Here is a 17,971-nt window from a genome sequence, read left to right on the forward strand (position 1 = left end):
ATGAGAATGGAAATGTGGGTGAACAGAAAATGTAGAACATGTTCTGATAAAATGTGAGGCTTATGAAAGAGACGTCAAGCTTGAAGATATTTAGAAATAAATGATATGTCAATCCAGGTTTTGTTAGGTGATGGACCTAAACAATTAAGAATATATCGTGAATTAGTTGTTTATTTAAAGGAAACAGGATTGATCAAGAGGATATCTTTTTTTTCTTGTTTCTAAGCTTCCTATTCATTGTGTTTCCAGTAGGTGGCGTGAATGCACCTTTTAAGTTGGTTTGCCAACCGCCATTAAATCCTAGAAGAAGAAGAAGAAGAAGAAGAGGTCACGCATGCGCACAAGCTTCTGTTTCTGGATCGAGCGGAAGACCGCTCTTATCCTTTATCCCTTACCCTTATTACTGTCTCTAAAGCCTTTCTGTGACTTTATAATGGATTTGGAAGGTGGCTCGTATGAACCTGGTTTTGTGGGTATCAGGTTTTGTCAGGAGTGGTGAGTTTAGATGAGTTTGGTCTCTGTTTGTTTTGATGGCAGTAGTTGGTCTTATATAAATCTCTCTCTTTATACAGTAATAACATGTTGTATCCTAAAGAGGATAAAGAAAACCGCATCCTGCTCTATGCTGTAAGTTATTTTTCGCCAAATCTGTGTATTAATTGTCCTTTCAGTCCATGCATTGAATTATGAATACAGTTTTGTGATAGATGTGATCTAACATATGCATATGATTACAGTCAAATATTAAGCTCACTTTAAAAAGGCTGATGTTTGTTAAAAGTGGTTGAACAGAAGTCTGGTGTTCATGTATGTTTTCAGTGCAGGAACTGCGACTATCAGCAGGAAGCCGACAACAGCTGCATCTATGTGAACAAAATCACCCATGAGGTGGAGTGAGTATCTCACCGTTTGATTTACTGAGAGACCATGCATTGCTCTCAGCTAATGCTGCGTCGATTTCATTCTATATCAATTCATTTGTAATTTGGACATATCAGATACAGTAAATGTCAATATTTCTTCAGGAAACAATCTCTCAACTAATGCGACAGAGAACCTTGTCAGTTGGTATATTACTATAATATTAAAGGTTAAAATTAGCAACAGAGTCTAAATTCAGTTGCTGTTTAGATATAATAATTAGCACTAAAATATCCAATCAAATTCTTAATTGTATAATTATGCTTTTTTTCCCCCTCAATTTGTTGTGGAATTATGAATATTTAAATAGAGGCAGTCATAACTTTTCATAACAGATTTATTCAAACATACAGTAAATAAGACATCACTAACAGGCTAAGTAAATATATAATGAATATGTAATATGATGCATAGATTTAATAAACTGCTCCTCTAGAGATATTTTTTTCCCTAGTTGACTAGAACTAGGTGTAAACATTGAATGGCTTTTCTGAGGTAAATGTAATGTTACGTAACATTGTTTGCAAGCTGTTTATCGACGTCGACGTGGTTGAAACAATGATTGAGCGATCACGAGACAGGATGCATTTCAGTAAGTTGTTCTGTATCTTTTAACGTACCTTCTGAATGGTGTTCATTCCTGTTTATTTCATGCTATAGCAAGTAGTCAAGAGCACAAAGATAAAACTATCTGTCATGCCAGAAAGCAAATTAAAGAGCATTGAAATAGCATTTATTGTTTTAACTATGCGATGAAACTGACTGAATTGGTAACTTGATACTTTGTTTCATAAAAAGGTACAAAGCTGAATGCTATTATTAGATGGTAGGTGTGCGACAAGTAATTTTTAGTGAAGTTTTGTTCATGCATCAACAGAAAACAGCACAGACTGAATCAAAAATTTGGCAACTCGGTCCTAATTATTCTATAGTCCTATAATTAATTAAAAACACAAATCTGGATTATTCTATAATGTTTATTGAAGATTTTTGTAGAAACCTCTAACCTTGACTCTCTTGTCCGCCAGTGAACTCACTCAGATTATTGCAGACGTGGCTCAAGATCCAACATTGCCTCGGACAGAGGACCACCCTTGCCCAAAGTGAGAGTTAAATGTGTTTCTTGATGTAGATATATATTAAAATGGTGTTATTGTAATTCCCATTAATTTGATTTTAGGTGTGGCCACAAGGAGGCGGTGTTCTTCCAGTCTCACAGCATGAAGGCTGAGGTAATGACAGCACAATCACTGTTTCTGCTGATGTTCAGCAGTTTCAGATCCATGTGTTTTGATAACTGAAATAAATTACTAATAAAAACAGTTTTCACAACTTGCTGCTAAAGATCACAAATAATTACAAAGAAATGACACACTGAATTAAACAAACAATTTTGAGGTAGACACACTGAAGTAGTATTTTCTTGTAAAATGTACTCCAGAAATCTCAAATTTAAAAGTTTTTGTTGAACAATGTTTTCATCTACAAACAATAACTTTCCATTCACATTATACATTGTATCTACATGACAGATTTTGTGACCAGTACTAAGTGTTTGCAAGAAATAAATTCCTATACGTGATATTTTTAATTACAGCATAAGGATAAAATTGAACTTTGACATGTTTTGATTTTCTGAATGCAGGATGCCATGAGGCTTTACTATGTATGTACTGCCCCACACTGCGGCCACAGATGGACCGAATGAGCAGGATAAAGCCACGAATGACATAAGATGAGGTGTTCTGGGGTCCTGCGTAATATAGTTCCATTCCTGAACATTATTTCTCAGTTTAGAGGACGTCTGTTGTGGAGTGGACATATCTTTTCTGTGCCCCAACACTAGGTCACTGATGCATTTGGGAATAAACTGGTGTTTAATTTTAGTTGTGATTTTTAGTGCACAAACACCATCCACTCATCCTTTGACCTGAAGTGTTTATAGTTTTTTCATTTTAATTCTACACAGTGTATTTTTTGAAGGTTTGTAATAAAATATTTTAAAAAAAAAAAGTTGAGTTTTTATTTTGAAAAGTTAAGCTATAGTTTTGAGTTTGAATACAGTTTTTATTCAATGGCGGCTTGGCTGCACAGTTAATTGAAATTAAATAGTGCTGTCTAACGATTAATCGCGGTTAATCACATCCAAAGTAAAAGTTTTAGTTTACATTAGAGATGCGTGTGTACTGTGTATATTTATTATGTATATATAAATACACACACATGCATGTATATATTTAAGCAAAATATGTTAAAAAATATTAAATATATTTATATATAAGTTATATGAATAAAAAATCAAAATGTGAAATGGCTTTGGCCGCATACACACCGCAGCTAAAGTTGGTTGTCGGTTCACCTTTTAGTGCTTAATCGCATTCCGTACTCACATAATTCACTAAAATACGGAGGTGACAACCGAATTAACTCCCAACAAATACAGGTAGTGACAACTGCGTTTACAGAAATTCTAAGCAGTGTGTACAGAACCTTTGTGTGATTATCAAATTGCAATTTAATTAAGCTGTGTTTCAGAGTTAAGTGTGGCACTGTGTTCTTTTACACACAAACAGCTCATGATCTGTTGTTTTCAGTGTCTTGAAGCAGCTCGGTTCACAATAATGCTGCTCCACACAAACTCTGTATCTGCTTTGAGTTTGGGAAACGCAACCAATGCTCCATCCTCACCAACTTGTATTGAGAAGATCTTATAAAATGACTATTGTTAAAAAATAGAGAAGGCTCTCTCTTTTTGTTATTTCACAGTGAAATATTACAGCAGTTCAACTAATATATGATCACAAGATGTTTGACTATATTCTGTAGCTGTACAAACCACAAAAAAATCACGACAGGAGTTTTTATCAGATGGGAAAACAATTAAGTGAAATTTTTCTGGAGAGCATTAAGTGAAAACCCGGAATGCAGCTGCGTCGAGTGACTGCGCAACGATCGTTCCGCTCCACTCGAGCTGTTCCTGACCAGCTTTCAGTCTGTTGTTTGACACTCAAAACTTGAGCTCAGAGTTTCCGAGTTACCCCTGGAAAGTTTGTAAAGCGTAATTCCACCGTCAGGTAAAATGTTTCTCAAGCGTAAGATACTTTGCATGGATTCCTTGTTACATAAAGCAATTTCACAAAGTCATGCTGTAGTTCTGAAAATCTGCACGGCTGTGATTTCCACTGACAGCCTCGTGCCTCTCTCTGGCTGAATCACAGTGCAAATTAATTGATCATCAGCAAGAGAATAATCACAAGGTTTGACTTTTTCCCATTGTACTTAGAGAAGTGGTTGTGTAAGTGTGCACAGCATTCATGCAAGTGCCTCATTTTACGTTATGCAACTCTGCCAAGCTGTCACTTCTGTTATTTTTGCAATGGTAAAATATCGCCTATTCATAGTGGCATTTCCATTATGATATATAAAAAGCCCGTGCAGTCGAGTTTCTTCCTATCTGCCAGTAGGCCGACCTGAAAATCTGCACGAGACAGGAAAGTACGCGGAAGCTCAACATATTTGTCCCTCCCAGTCATGATTCAGGGCTACTAAACTTGTCAGCTTGCAGGTCATGTGCATTCGTCGGGTTTGAAAGAAACGTTGATCGCCGATATGGACGGACGCACACCTGGAGAACCCGTGGATATGAACGCAGGTAAAAGCAAGCGTCCGTGCGCATATTGCCTATGCCATTTCTAGCATGTTTGTCTGAACGCACTGTTGTTTTGCAGTGGCTGTAGTGAGTCGTCGTGGATGGAACGCCGTGGAAGCTCGGGACAGGACAGAGATGAAAAATCCTGCACAGACAGTGATCGTTCACCACACAGCGCTCCGGTACTGCGCGCATCCGCGCGACAGCGTCTCTCAGCTCGCGCACATCCAGCACATGCACATGCAGGAGAGGGGCTTCGACGATATCGGTTACAAGTAAGATATTATAACAAAACACTATTACATTTCATATCTGACCATTCTTTATATCACAGTGTTAAAGGGCACTGAAGCCCCAGGAATCTGTAGTTTAGTGATTTCAGTCCGTCATAATCCAGAAATGAAACTGTTTTATTACTAATAAAGCAGTTATACAATAATACATTACACTCTTAAAAATAAAGGTTCCAAAAGGGTGTTTTTGCACTGATGCCATAGAAGAACCATTTTTGGTTCCCAAAAGAACCTTTCAGTGAACAGTTCCTAAAATAATAAGTTTGAAGAACATTTAAAAAATCTAAAGAATTAAACTTTTTGGAACTTTTCTGTATTTGAAAGGTTCCATGGATGTTCAAAGTTCCTAGAACCATTGATGCCAATAAAGAACCTTAATTTTTAAGAGTGTATGTAATAAATACCAATGCATAGCCTATATAATCTGTTATTATTTTGTGGAAATGCTCGTAGATAAATTTTGTTTGGACGTAAAAAGGTCATTCAATTGTATTTTCTGAATTCTCCTTGAAATATTTGTTATATGAATATCGTTCATTAACACGCTATGGATCAATGACATGAACAAATAACTAGGCTACTTGTAGGACGTCTTCAATGAAGAGCAGGTTTCAATTTCTGAATTAAAAAAAGATACATTTCTGGATGTATATATATATATATATATATATATATATATATATATATATATATATATATATTATAAAGAAAGTCATTAATAGACAGAATAGCATAAGTATAGCCAAACAATAGCCAAATAAAAGCAAAACAGTAAAGCAATTTTGCTTTAAAATATTAAGAATATCCACAATACTCATAATTGTCCACCACATGAAAGTCAGTGACTTGTAAACTAACATATAGGAAGTCATTTTCCCATGTGACCAAAAAAAAAGGGAAAAAAAGAAAAGAAAACAATAAACGATCATCAAGATTGTGTCTAAAGGGTTTTATTTTTATTTTTAAATAATCACGTATTTTAGCTTTTTCCCCACCAAAAAAAAAAAAAAAAGTTTTGTCCTGTTTAAATTCTGCTGACATAAGGCTGACTCCAGTCTATACTTTACACATCCGCTCTGTCCGTCTTACTCCAGCTTTCTGATCTCTGGAGATGGGATGGTGTATGAAGGGCGAGGATGGGGGATTGTAGGGGCCCACGCAAAGGAACACAACTTCAATTCTGTTGGCATCGCATTCATGGGCAACTTCAACGGTGAGAACGTGAATACCTATATTATCACATTAAATTTCATGTTTTAATCATTGTTCTTTGTGGTTTTCACGCTATGTATGACTGTATTTATTGTTCTGTTGTGATTTTTTTTTTTTTTTGTGGATTTGTAAATAGAGATAGATAGGGAATGTAATTGGAAATAGAGAATATAATTGCACTTTGGCAATGAAGTAACACCTTGTCTAAATGATGCAAACTATACAATACAAATGGACCAAAATTCACACATTATAAAGCAAATTTCTGTTTGTCTGTAGATGAATTGCCCCGTTCTGCATCGCTGTCTGCTCTGCTGAGACTGCTGCACATTGGAGTGCTTCACGGTCATGTGCAGCCCAATTTTGTGCTTGTGGGACACAGAGACTTGGCAAAAACTGAGTGTCCAGGGAAAAATTTATATGATCTACTACCAAAACTAAGAGACCAATTACAAAGCCAGTGACCTCTTTTCTGTGGATAAGTTGCATTAAATCCCTGCTGTGTGTGTGTGAATGTGTGATAGGTTTATTTTTGATTTAAAGTGTTACATTTTCTTGTGTGCCTTGTTAAAATCCCTTGTCAAAATTTCCTAACGTATCCAAATGGATAGATTTTTTATCAAAATTTGGAACCAATTCTGAAGGACATAATTAAGAGTCCAATCAAACAAGATCCTACTGGGAAAAAACAAATTCTGAAAAATAGAAAATTCTGTTTATCCAGTAAGAGAATTCAACTTGTTTGATCCCTTTAAGATTAATAGAAATTATAATGGAAATCCCTTCAGCTGAGGGATATTTTACAGATGATTTCTTTGAAGACTAGACTTGAAATCTCCAAAATCACAGTTAAGTTGCGCCTATCATTTCTTCATACCGAAAAACCTCAAATGGACTGGACAGTAATGTGCAATAAATTAGTACTCAGGTGTGGCCAATCAAGCGAGGGTGTCAACTCTCCTAGAAAATGACAGGGTTTGCAAATACACCTTTCTATTTTTTGAAGCCTTTTTGTCCCAATGACTTGTCTGTTTGATGTTGTGCATCAGTGCCTTTTTTTGAGGTACAATCAATGATCATCTTTGTGTCTGTGATTTCATCATTAAACTCATATTTATTATTTCCCCTACTTGTATTTCTTCTTTCACCTAATTTATACTTGTTAGTATTTAATAATTATACAAATATCATTATTTTACTTCATCTGTTAGTGTGTTTAGTCATTGATGCAAGCACTGAAACCAAACATAAAGGATTCTGAATTACAGAACAAAACATTTAGAAGCAAATTCTTCAATTCTTCTATGCATGAAAAATGCTATCATCGGCATCAGTTTATCTTGTTTCATTTGATATATAACATCTGCCTTTCAAGCATTTTAACATAAAGCTAAATTGAATGTCTAGGCCTAATTTTATGTGCTAAATTTTAAACGCGTGTTTTCTAATGTTACAGCTCACTCTAAATAGAAATCACTCTTTGTACTTGACGTTAATTTACAGTTTAGGAAGTAGCCTAGATTGCAAAACAACATTGAAGCAGACGAATACATTATATAGAAGTCTGAAGCAAGAGTTACAGACAAAACAAAATGTGTTTCAACACTTGTAGCCTAAACTGATTCAGAAGGCCTATATAGTAGGCAATAGGCCTACTGTATTTTTTGCACTATAAGTGCAAGACACGGAGGGCATCCTCCAGAGATTAGGGTTCATCGTGTCCATCCTAAACTGTTTGTTTACTCACATCTCCAAGTGTTGTGGCATATCTGAACTCCTAAACATAACATCTTTTTGCCTCGCTCGTTTCTGACAGGCGTTCAGTCTGATGCGTAAACAGAAGGGCGGTCTCAGGTGAGAGGCTTGAGTTTCACCGGCTTCCGAAGTGTTATAATTGAGCCTTCGAGTTCATTGATCAGTCAGAGAGATTGCCTGTGCTGGAAACTTATCAGATCTTTGTTTTGTTTTCATCGAGCGTTTCTGAAGAATGAACGGCCGCTTTCTAAGGGGTTTGGTGCCACTTTGGTTGAACTTTTAAGTTCTGTTGGAGCGCGTTTGTATCGTTAAACATGGAGGAACTAAAAGCCCCGGTGGGTTTTTTCCACAAGTCCTCATTTAGCATCAGCAGCTTACTGCTCCGACACGAGCGCGCGAGGACCGACGCTACCGCCGCGCCAGACGCCCCGAGACCCCGCGCCGCGAAGCCGCCTGCGCGCTCCAATCAGCCAAACGACGGGAAAGACAAGCCGATTCGAGAGCGGAACGACTTAGCGACCAGGCCGGATAAAAAAGAGGAAGTTGGAGAGCCAAAGTGTGTAGGAACTGATGGACAGGAGAAGAAGAGTAAACCCGATAAGCCTTCGTTCAGTTATAACGCGCTTATCATGATGGCCATCCGCCAGAGCCCCGAGCGACGGCTCACCCTCAACGGCATCTATGAGTTCATCATGGGCAACTTCCCGTACTACCGAGAAAACCGGCAGGGCTGGCAGAACTCCATCCGACACAACTTGAGCCTCAACAAGTGCTTCGTCAAGGTCCCGCGCCACTACGACGATCCTGGAAAGGGCAACTACTGGATGCTGGACCCGTCCAGTGATGATGTCTTCATCGGCGGAACCACCGGCAAACTCAGGCGCCGGTCTACCGCGGCGTCCCGAGCCAAGCTGGCCATGAAGAGAGGCGCGCGGATGTCCTCCAACGCCGCCGGGCTCGCGTTCGCCGGCTCGTTTTACTGGCCCGTGCCGCCGTTCGTGACGCTCCAGCATCGCCAGGCGAACCCCGCGGCGCACCACAACAACTACGCCGCGTCGGTTCTGTCCCAAAGCTCGCGTCACTTCAGCTCGGTCGGTCCCGCAGCGGAAAGACTCCTTCTCCCGTCCGGCCATGAGGCAGCTTATTATGGGATGGGCTGTGAACAGATGACCTCCGCCTCCTCCTTCACCACATCTGCGTCTGTGCCTCTGCCTCTCTCCGCGCCCTGCTCTTTTAATTTACTCTCCAATCAGTCCAGTTACTTCTACTCTCACCAGGTGCCTCACACAGCGGGACTGTCACCCTGGTCGCAGGAGGAATACCTCTCCAAAACATCTCCTTCGGGACAGCCGGGAAAGCCATCTCCTTCTTCTGAATACATTGGAGGACTATGTACAGACATTCCCAGTTATTTTCCTAATTTTAACACAGCCACTTCAATGCACTGAAAAGCTTGCATTTTTTTTTCCGGCCATTTGATAAAAAAAAAGCTTTTTATCTTTTAAAGTATTTATTATTATTATTATTAAAGTTTGGAATAATTAAGGTTCTTGTGTTTTTGTAAGAAGTCTCTTCTACTCAAAAATATAGTAAAAACAGTAATTATATTATAAATGGTATTATGAAATATTATTACAATATAAAATAACTGTTTTCTATTTTAATATTCATTTTAAAATGTAATTTATTTTTATTCCTGGCAAAGCTGAATTTTCAACATCTATTTTTCAGTGTCACATGATCTTTTAGAAATCATTCTAATATCATATACTGATTTGGTTGTCAGTTTTTATCAATTATTATTGGTGCTCAATTGCTAATAATATTTCTTGTTATTATCAATGTTGAAAACATTGTTTTTTCTGCTTAATATTTTTGTAGCAACCGATACAATTTTGAAAAAATGAATTATTTTATAAATCAAAAGAACAACATTTATTTGAAATAGAAAAAGGAACTTTTGTAACATTTTAATGTGTATGCTGAATAAAATCAGAAATGTTTCTTTAGCAGCAAATCAGCATATTAGAATGATTCCTGAAGGATGATGTGACACTGAAGACTGGAGTAATGATGGCTGATGAAAAATTCAGCTTTGACATCAAAGAAATAAATGACATTTTACAATATATTCAAATTATAATAATATTTTACAGTATTACTGTATTTTTCATCATATAAATGCAGCCTTGAGAGACTTTTTATTTTTCAAAAACATTAAAAAAGTTTAATTATTCCAATTATTTTGACCTGTAATGTATTGTTTACAATAAGTTCACGTCCAACCTTTTTATGCATTTATTTTTCGTGAGGCCAAATATTTGTGGCCAAAATAAACACAATTTTCTTTTGCAATTTTCAGTCTCAAAAATAAAACATAAACTTCACTGGAACAAAACTAGTTACCTAAAGCATTTTAAGCAAATGATGCCAACATGTTGAGCTTAAAAACAGTGCACTTCAAAAAAAAAAAAAAAAAGGAAGTAGCTAAAGGAAACAATCTTTGTTCTGCTGACAACACGTGTCTCATTTTGATGCTATCCTTTTTGAGAACAGGTTTTTATTGTTTTGTTTTGTTTTTAAGACGGTGCAGAGTAGTTTGGGTGACATGTATGTACAATGTTAAAAGATTAACTGCATGATTCTGTCTGGTGCTTTTCCATATGTCAGGTGTCTTCGTGTTGTTCAGCATTTACAGCCACTCATATGATCCTGGTTGTGTGAATATTTCATACAATAAATTAGCTTTACACAGCCTGCAGGTCTTGGCCTGCAATTTTGTCTTGTCCCAAACGTGTATCCACTTAAAGGAAATAAATGTTTTGGAGGAACAGTCCTTTGTTGTTCTTGACAATTAATTGTTTATTAATTATTTAATAAAATAATTTCCCACTGCAATTGCAAATTGCAGACAGGTGTAGTTTTTCGCATATTAAAAATTTGTATGCAACAATGTTCTGATAAGTTATCATTTTATTAGTTTTATGTTTTTTAATTTTTATTTCACATCTGCAAGACTATATATACAGTATATACACACATTTTTTACTTTTAATAATGTTTATTTTGTAATATGCTTTGATTTATAAAGGACAGAACCGATAAAAGCCCCTAAAATGCACAGCAGAGGTTTGGAAAATTGGGATTTCACATACAGCCTTCTTAAAACTCATCCTGAATGAATAGATCATCCATTTATTAAACAATACAGAGAATTTAGGGAATTTAGTAGGTCACCAGGCCTGTGATTTCACATGTAATGTGATATTTTATGCAATGGTTTATATGTGTGTTGCATAATGATAAAATATGATTAAACGGGTCTAGCTTCAGTTTATAGAACAAATCTGAAAATACTGTACAATGCTTTGTTTTTCACATCTTTCTCCCCTTCTATCTCCCAAACACACACACACACACACACACACACACACACACATACACAATGTCTGAGGGTCCCTAGAGTGCGATCACAGCCTCAGCTCAGTAATGAAGTGGATCTCCTTTTTCAAATGGCTGAGGAGGGGAGAGATAAAAAGAGATGATAGAGGAAATTTAAAGAGAAAGAGAGAGAATTAAACCACAGCACACTAGAAATAAAAAAAATGACTTTCATCATATTACACCACTTCAAATAGACACAAGTGGTTTTTCACATTTGTACAAGTTGCGGTAATTGAGTGAGCTCGATGAAATGTGTTGCCCTTGAACCAAGGAAACCAGTTAGTGAGTACAGATTTCACCTCACAAAAAGGGCCGATGAGCAGACCTTACATGCCCTCACCAAGCCACCAAGTCTGTGCCATTTTCCAAATATGTGTTTCAAATAAACTTATATTCATTCTGTTCATTTTTACTTGTTATTGAATTGATAACAATTAATATTTAATTGCTTTTAAGTATAAAATACTAATTTAAATTTCAGAAAATAAAAAATTAAGTCAAGATTCATTTACAGCTATAAATGGATTAACACTTTTTTTTTTTACACTGTCCTTGTTAAACATGTTATGTGTACTTAGTTAAAACTGTAAATGATGCATAATTACATGATACTAAAATGAAAATATGCTGTAAATTCTTGGAGAAATGCAGCATTGTATCACGCTCTCACCAATAAATCCTCTGCAGTGAATGGGTGCCGTCAGAATGAGAGTCCAAACAGCTGATCAAAACATCAGAATAATCTGCACATGACTCCAGTCAATCAATTAATGTCTTGTGAAGTAAAAGTGTCTGGCCAGTGAAAAAGTCCATACCCTGTTTTCCTCTCACTGCTTTATCTGTGCATATTACTCTCCTAATTCAGATGAGACAACTTTTTTTTTTTTTCACTGGAGAAAGCAATATTATGGATAGAAGAATCGTATTTTGTCCAGGAGCAATGGTTTAAAGTTAAAAACATTGTAATAATGAATTTGTTTATTACAAACACTTAGCTTTTCACAAGACATAATTTGTTGGACTGGAGTCACGTATTATATGCTTTTATCAGCTATTTGGACTCTCATTCTGACGGCACCCATTCACTGAAACAAACTCATCTACATCTTGCATGGCCTGAGAGTGAGTAAATTGTTAGTAATTTTTTTATTTTTGGGTGAAATATTCCGGTAATTACACTGTAACAAGGACAACTATAAATAAAGTGGAATAGCATATTTTTATGACTAACATTTGTCAAAAGGTAGAATACACGGCGAATATTAGGCTTACTGCAGCCAACAACCCTACACATTACATTACATTAAACACTGGTGAACTTCACCTCACCTCTCAATATTACCTGAGAAGAGCAGGAACACGCAGACGTGTAAAGACGCCTCTCAGGACAGCTTCACTGTAACCTTACTGGAAAACTTTTGGCAAACTAGATAACCGTAACTTTTGCTGAGTAATTATATAATTTGTCTGCAGGGCAATGAGAGGGTGAAATGAAGAGAGAAATTGAGAGGTAAACAAACAGACAGGTGTAGAGATGCCCTAACGCAGCTGTACACTGATACTATTTTCCTTTAATTTGCATAATAAGTGTCATCTTCCCTTTGACAGGTATGAATAACGATTTCTACACCCCTCCATCACACTATGTACAGCCTGCAAAAGAAACAGCTGAGATATAAATCAAAATCTTTTGAGCATGTGCTTCTCCACATGATGCCCTGAAGCTGGTAGGAGTCCATTGACACATGTGTTAGACCACACACACACACACACACACACATACGACGGTCTTCAAACTTCAAGGTTTTCAAGCATTTTGAGTTAAATGTTTTGCTGTATAAAGACCCATTCAGTTTGAGAAAATATGTGGTTTGCACATTTTATTATATACTTGCAACTCATAAAATAAAAATTAAATAATTGGCTTTTATAAGTGAAGCCAAAGCAAATTACTTTGACGTTGTCAGTTATAGAATGGCAGATGTACAGTACAAACTTCACATTTATTTGTGGCGTTTTCTGTGGCCACACTGAATAATAATAATAATAATAAAGTGTGGACTAGGCAATCTAAATGGACATACCAGACATTTCATTTACACTACAATTAGTTATTGTTAATTAACTTTTATTATTATCATTAGGATATTAAGTAAAGATTATCTTCCATGGGGATGTTTTGTAAATTTCCTGTAAATATATCAAAACGTAATTTTTGATTAGTAATATGCATTGCTAAGAACTTCATTTGGACAACTTTCAAGGCGATTTTGTCAATATTTTAATTTTTTGCACCCTCAGATTCCAGATTTTCAAATAGTTGTATTTCGGCCAAATATCGTCCGATCCTAACAAACCATATCAATGGAAAGCTTAATTATTCAGTATTGATATGTTGTATAAATCTCATTTATACTCTTATTTTTGACTGGTTTTAGTTCTTCTTTCTTCTCAGTGTTATTTATTAATCATTTTCTCTAATTGAGGAGGTCCACAAATATCTGCAAAGGGGAGTTTTGAGAAATCTTATAAACTATGAATATAATTTTTAGAATCTAAAATAAAATATCTACTATATACAAAAGTTAAATAATTAAGTTGAACAGTTTTTAATGTTTTTTTAAAGAAATCTCTTATACCCACCACGACTGTATTTATTTGATTAAAAATACAGTAAAACAGGAACTGTATTATTTTTTAATATATTTTAAAATGTAATTGAATCCTGTGATTTTCAGCATGATTACTTTAGTCTTCAGTGCAACATGATCCTTCAGAAATCATTCCAATATGTTGATTTGGTGCTCAAGAAATATTTTTTATCATTATCAACGCTGAAATAAATAAATTAATATTCAGCATTACGTGACTGACAGAAACAGCATTTTCTTAGTTACAAAATATTTCTATTTCAAATAAATGTTCTTTTGAACTTTCTATTAATCAAAGAATCTTGAAAAATGTATCAGTTTCCACACAGTTTTTAACTTTGATAATAATAATAATAATAACAACAAATATCAATAACTAGGCAAAAATAACTGAGTACCAAATCAGTATATCAAATTCAATTAACTTCTTGGGACATATTGTCCCCAAAATATAGCTAAATAAACCCACACATAGACTGAAGGAGGTTTAAAGCACAGCCGCTCTCCTTGAACAACTTTGATCACGGTTAGATTCCGTGCTCTGGTTTCTGTTTGTAAAGAGCGCTTGTAAGAGTCTAAAGATGCTTGTTGGAAGTTGAGAGAGAAACCAGTCCGGGAGGAAGGAAGTGATCTGGAGAGGTGAAAACATAAGCCGATGTACTTGAAAGACTCGGGGCTCGGTGTGCATTTCCTAAAGATAGTTAAGCTTTGTAAACCAATTCCACAGACATGATCCTCCAATCTCCACACTATAGGGTGCGATTATCCCAAGCAAACTCACCACCCTGTGAAATCACATGGGTGGGATAGTGGCTCGCGGGCGCCCGCCTGTCTCTAAGCAGTAAGCCAATCCCCTGGAGTTTAAGCGTCGTATAGACACACATCTTTGTCTGTCTCACAAACATCATACAGCCGTCATCCCTGTCAGTCATCACACATAACAAAGAGCTGTCTGTTTGGTCTACACACCTGACCCCTGCCCCATTAATATTACCCCACACCACGGCTAAGAGGCCAGACACATTCTTCTGTTATCCATACATGAATACTTCAATGAAGCAGATCACTAGATCAGGCTGCTCCGTTTCATGACAGCAAAATATTGTAAAAGAAGCAGAAGTAGCAAAGCAGTAAAAGCATATAGTGTCTCAGAGCACACATACACACACACACACACACACACACACACTTGTTTCACTATCCTCATAGGCGTAATGGTTTTTCTACTGTACAGACCGTATATTCTATTGCCCTACACCTAAACTTAGCCCTCACAGGAGACTGTTTGCATTTTTAGATTTTCAAAAAACTTCATTCTGTGTGATTTATAAGCTTGTTTACCCGTGGGGACCTCAATTTAGGTCCCCACCGTGACACAAGTCCCCATGAGTCTGTGTGTATTCAGGTTTAAGTACCCACCGGTATATAAAAACAAAAACACTTTATGACCAATATATATTTTGATTAACTATTCAATATGTGTGTTACAGTTTTTTCCAACTGCTTACACACAGAATCTTTACTTGTCACACAATTTCTGAAAGCTGACACTCAAACACCAGAACGACAAAACCATACGCTAATTTTTGGCCTTTGACTCAGTTTTCAATTCCTTAAAACAGTTTTTGCAAAACACAGCACACAATTTTCTATGTAACACACAAAATTCTAACAGGAAGTATCTTGATTTTCTTTTTAAAACACAACCAATAAAATGCCACACTAATTCATCAGTGTTTCACACTAACTGCTCACATGTGCAAACACTCTATTCTTTACTTAGCACCAAACAATCATGGCTTTAGAATAGGCCTATAAATTGGCCAAAGGTCAATTTATAGGTTTTGAACAATAGCTGCAAACAATGCAAACAGAGTAAGGGGTGTTGGAGGGAGAGCCAGAGGACGAGGCAGAGTTCGAGGAGGAGGAGATCAAAGCGGAGCAAGAGGAGGAAGAGGATGAGTCGGATGGGGAAGGTGACGAAGAACAGGGACAAGAAGAGTGGTCTCTGATGAGATTAGGGCTACTGTCATTGATCATGTGCTCAACCACGGTTTAATGATGAGAGAGGCTGGACAGACAGTCCAGCCTAATTAGAGTCGATTTACAGTGGCGGGCATAATTCAAACCTCAAGAAATGAGAACAGGTATGTACAATCTACTATAATGTAGACATGTTCTAATGTACCCATAATAGCTATTTCAGCATAACATAAGGTATACTATAAAACATGTATTTTAGCATTTATTTACTGCAGTGCATTGCATGATTGATCACAGTCTGGTGGGTTATCATACTGCACAAAAGTACAGCTGACTGTAAGAAGACATTCTGACTATATTGTATAAAATAGTATATTATACTGCAATTTGTTACAGTTTCACCTTTTTCCAAATGATGTTTGGTTTCTGTCCATCTACAGATGGTTGATGTATTTCTCTTCTTTCGTACTGTGTGTAATTCACAACCACAAATGCTTACAGTAAAAAATAAATAAATAAATAAATAGTTTGGTTTCAATCTTGCTTTTGTGATTACCGTGAACTTTACAACAACTCTCTGCCAATTATTTTTAATCTTGTACAGAAATGTACATAGGAGCTCATGAAAGAAGAGCTTTAGGTTTTGAATTACTGTGTGTATATGACATATCCAAAAATATATTATTAAGGCTAAAGTGTTTGCAACGTAAGACAGATGTTTGCTTTTCAGATGTGTTTGTGATCTTTTGAATGCAGTGTGTCATTCTGCAAGAGATGTGAGGCAAATTCTTCTGCATAAACTGACCACGAGGGAAATTGGCCTACAGGCTCATCTACAAGGTTTCAATACTACTGACACATACAATATAGTTACAGTACACACGAGCAGTACTTCAGATGAGAGAACTTTATTCTTTATTCTATGTACAGTAAATACTGTAGCACAGGTTGTACTCCCTCAAAATCATTACTGTTGAATTGATTTGTAGCCAAGTCCTTACATTTAGAAGTGAGAAGTGAAGTGACATTCAGCCAAGTATGGTGACCCATACTCGGAATTCGTGCTCTGCATTTAACCCATCCAACGTGCACACACACAGCAGTGAACACACACACACACACTGTGAACACACCCCGGGAGCAGTGGGCAGCCATTTATGCTGCGGCGCCCGGGGAGCAGTTGGGGGTTCGGTGTCTTGCTCAAGGGCACCTCAGACGTGGTATTGAGGGTGGAGAGAGCGCTGGACATTCACTCCCCCCACCTACAATCCCTGCCGGCCCGAGACTCGAACCCGCAACCTTTGGATTACGAGTCCAACTCTCTAACCATTAGGCCACGACTTGTCGGAAGGAATATTTACTGTATTTGTTCAGAATTGAGAGACGACTGTCGAGGGGAGGCAGAGAAGTCTTTTGTCAGAAGACTAAGAACTGTAATGCAAATTGGTAGAGGATGCTGAATGAATGAAGGAATGAATTAATTTATTTATTCATTTATTTTTTTCTGTAAAGTACTCCAATGTGTGTTTACTGTATATTCAGTTGTTTGGTCTTTGAACTTTTCTCTTGTAGTGCTTTACTGTAAGTTCTCTTTACAGTAGTGTAATGACAGTAAAGTTTATTGCTGAATACTACTGTATCTGCACCCCTCTATTTATGCTGTGTACTGTAACAGACATTGACTAGCAAAAGGATTCCTATTTCCCAAAAGGTTTTTGTAACAGTGTTTTGAATTAATCTCACTAGTGTTCTCTAGACAGGAATATTTGAGTATTTGACAGGGTTGTGTATCATCAGTCTGACAAAAGAGAACACATTTTTGACTAAAGTATTTGATTTTGAACTGGAAGTTTGAAGTTTCCACAAGTTGGTGTGTAGTTTTGAGATTGTGTTTATAGTTGTGAGAAAATGGTGAGTTGTTTCATGAATTGAGTGTTAGCGATCGAGAAAAACCGTAAATAGTAACTAAACACTGTGGTTCAAAAGTTTGGGATCAGTAAGATTTTTTTAAAGAAGTTTCTTATGCTTATCAAGGCTGTATCTATTTGATAAAAAAAAAAAAA

The 17,971-nt window shown here is 36.6% G+C and overlaps 3 protein-coding genes across 3 annotated transcripts; all 3 read left to right on the forward strand.

Moving 5' to 3' along the window:
- Window positions 1-318: 318 nt before the first annotated feature.
- LOC306843125 (DNA-directed RNA polymerase II subunit RPB9-like) lies at window positions 319-2,922 on the forward strand. Its single transcript, XM_079374411.1, has 6 exons — window positions 319-495; window positions 573-627; window positions 820-893; window positions 1,950-2,024; window positions 2,102-2,153; window positions 2,567-2,922. The coding sequence occupies exons 1-6, from the start codon at window positions 335-337 to the stop codon at window positions 2,627-2,629; spliced, it is 480 nt and encodes a 159-aa protein (XP_079230537.1). The 5' UTR covers window positions 319-334; the 3' UTR covers window positions 2,630-2,922.
- Window positions 2,923-3,853: 931 nt separating this feature from the next.
- On the forward strand, window positions 3,854-7,203 carry pglyrp5 (peptidoglycan recognition protein 5). The gene is made up of 4 exons (XM_079374161.1): window positions 3,854-4,573; window positions 4,650-4,845; window positions 5,958-6,076; window positions 6,355-7,203. Exons 1-4 carry the CDS (start codon window positions 4,531-4,533, stop codon window positions 6,537-6,539), a joined length of 543 nt encoding a protein of 180 aa, XP_079230287.1. The 5' UTR covers window positions 3,854-4,530; the 3' UTR covers window positions 6,540-7,203.
- Window positions 7,204-8,144: 941 nt separating this feature from the next.
- Window positions 8,145-9,278, forward strand: LOC306842945 (forkhead box protein G1-like; the record flags this gene model as incomplete). The annotated part of the gene is made up of 1 exon (XM_079374162.1): window positions 8,145-9,278. One exon carries the CDS (start codon window positions 8,145-8,147, stop codon window positions 9,276-9,278), a length of 1,134 nt encoding a protein of 377 aa, XP_079230288.1.
- Between the last annotated feature and the right edge of the window lie 8,693 nt (window positions 9,279-17,971).

The sequence above is a fragment of the Barbus barbus genome, assembly GCF_936440315.1.
Source record: "Barbus barbus genome assembly, chromosome: 23".
Lineage (NCBI taxonomy): Eukaryota > Metazoa > Chordata > Actinopteri > Cypriniformes > Cyprinidae > Barbus > Barbus barbus.

Coding starts and splice junctions, on each gene's coding strand:
- LOC306843125 (XM_079374411.1), top strand. CDS start 335: ATGCGCACAAGCTTCTGTTTCTGGATCGAGCGGAAGACCGCTCTTATC. Junction 628..819: donor ACCGCATCCTGCTCTATGCT/GTAAGTTATTTT, acceptor GTATGTTTTCAG/TGCAGGAACTGCGACTATCA. Junction 894..1,949: donor AAAATCACCCATGAGGTGGA/GTGAGTATCTCA, acceptor CTTGTCCGCCAG/TGAACTCACTCAGATTATTG.
- pglyrp5 (XM_079374161.1), top strand. CDS start 4,531: ATGGACGGACGCACACCTGGAGAACCCGTGGATATGAACGCAG. Junction 4,846..5,957: donor TTCGACGATATCGGTTACAA/GTAAGATATTAT, acceptor GTCTTACTCCAG/CTTTCTGATCTCTGGAGATG. Junction 6,077..6,354: donor ATTCATGGGCAACTTCAACG/GTGAGAACGTGA, acceptor GTTTGTCTGTAG/ATGAATTGCCCCGTTCTGCA.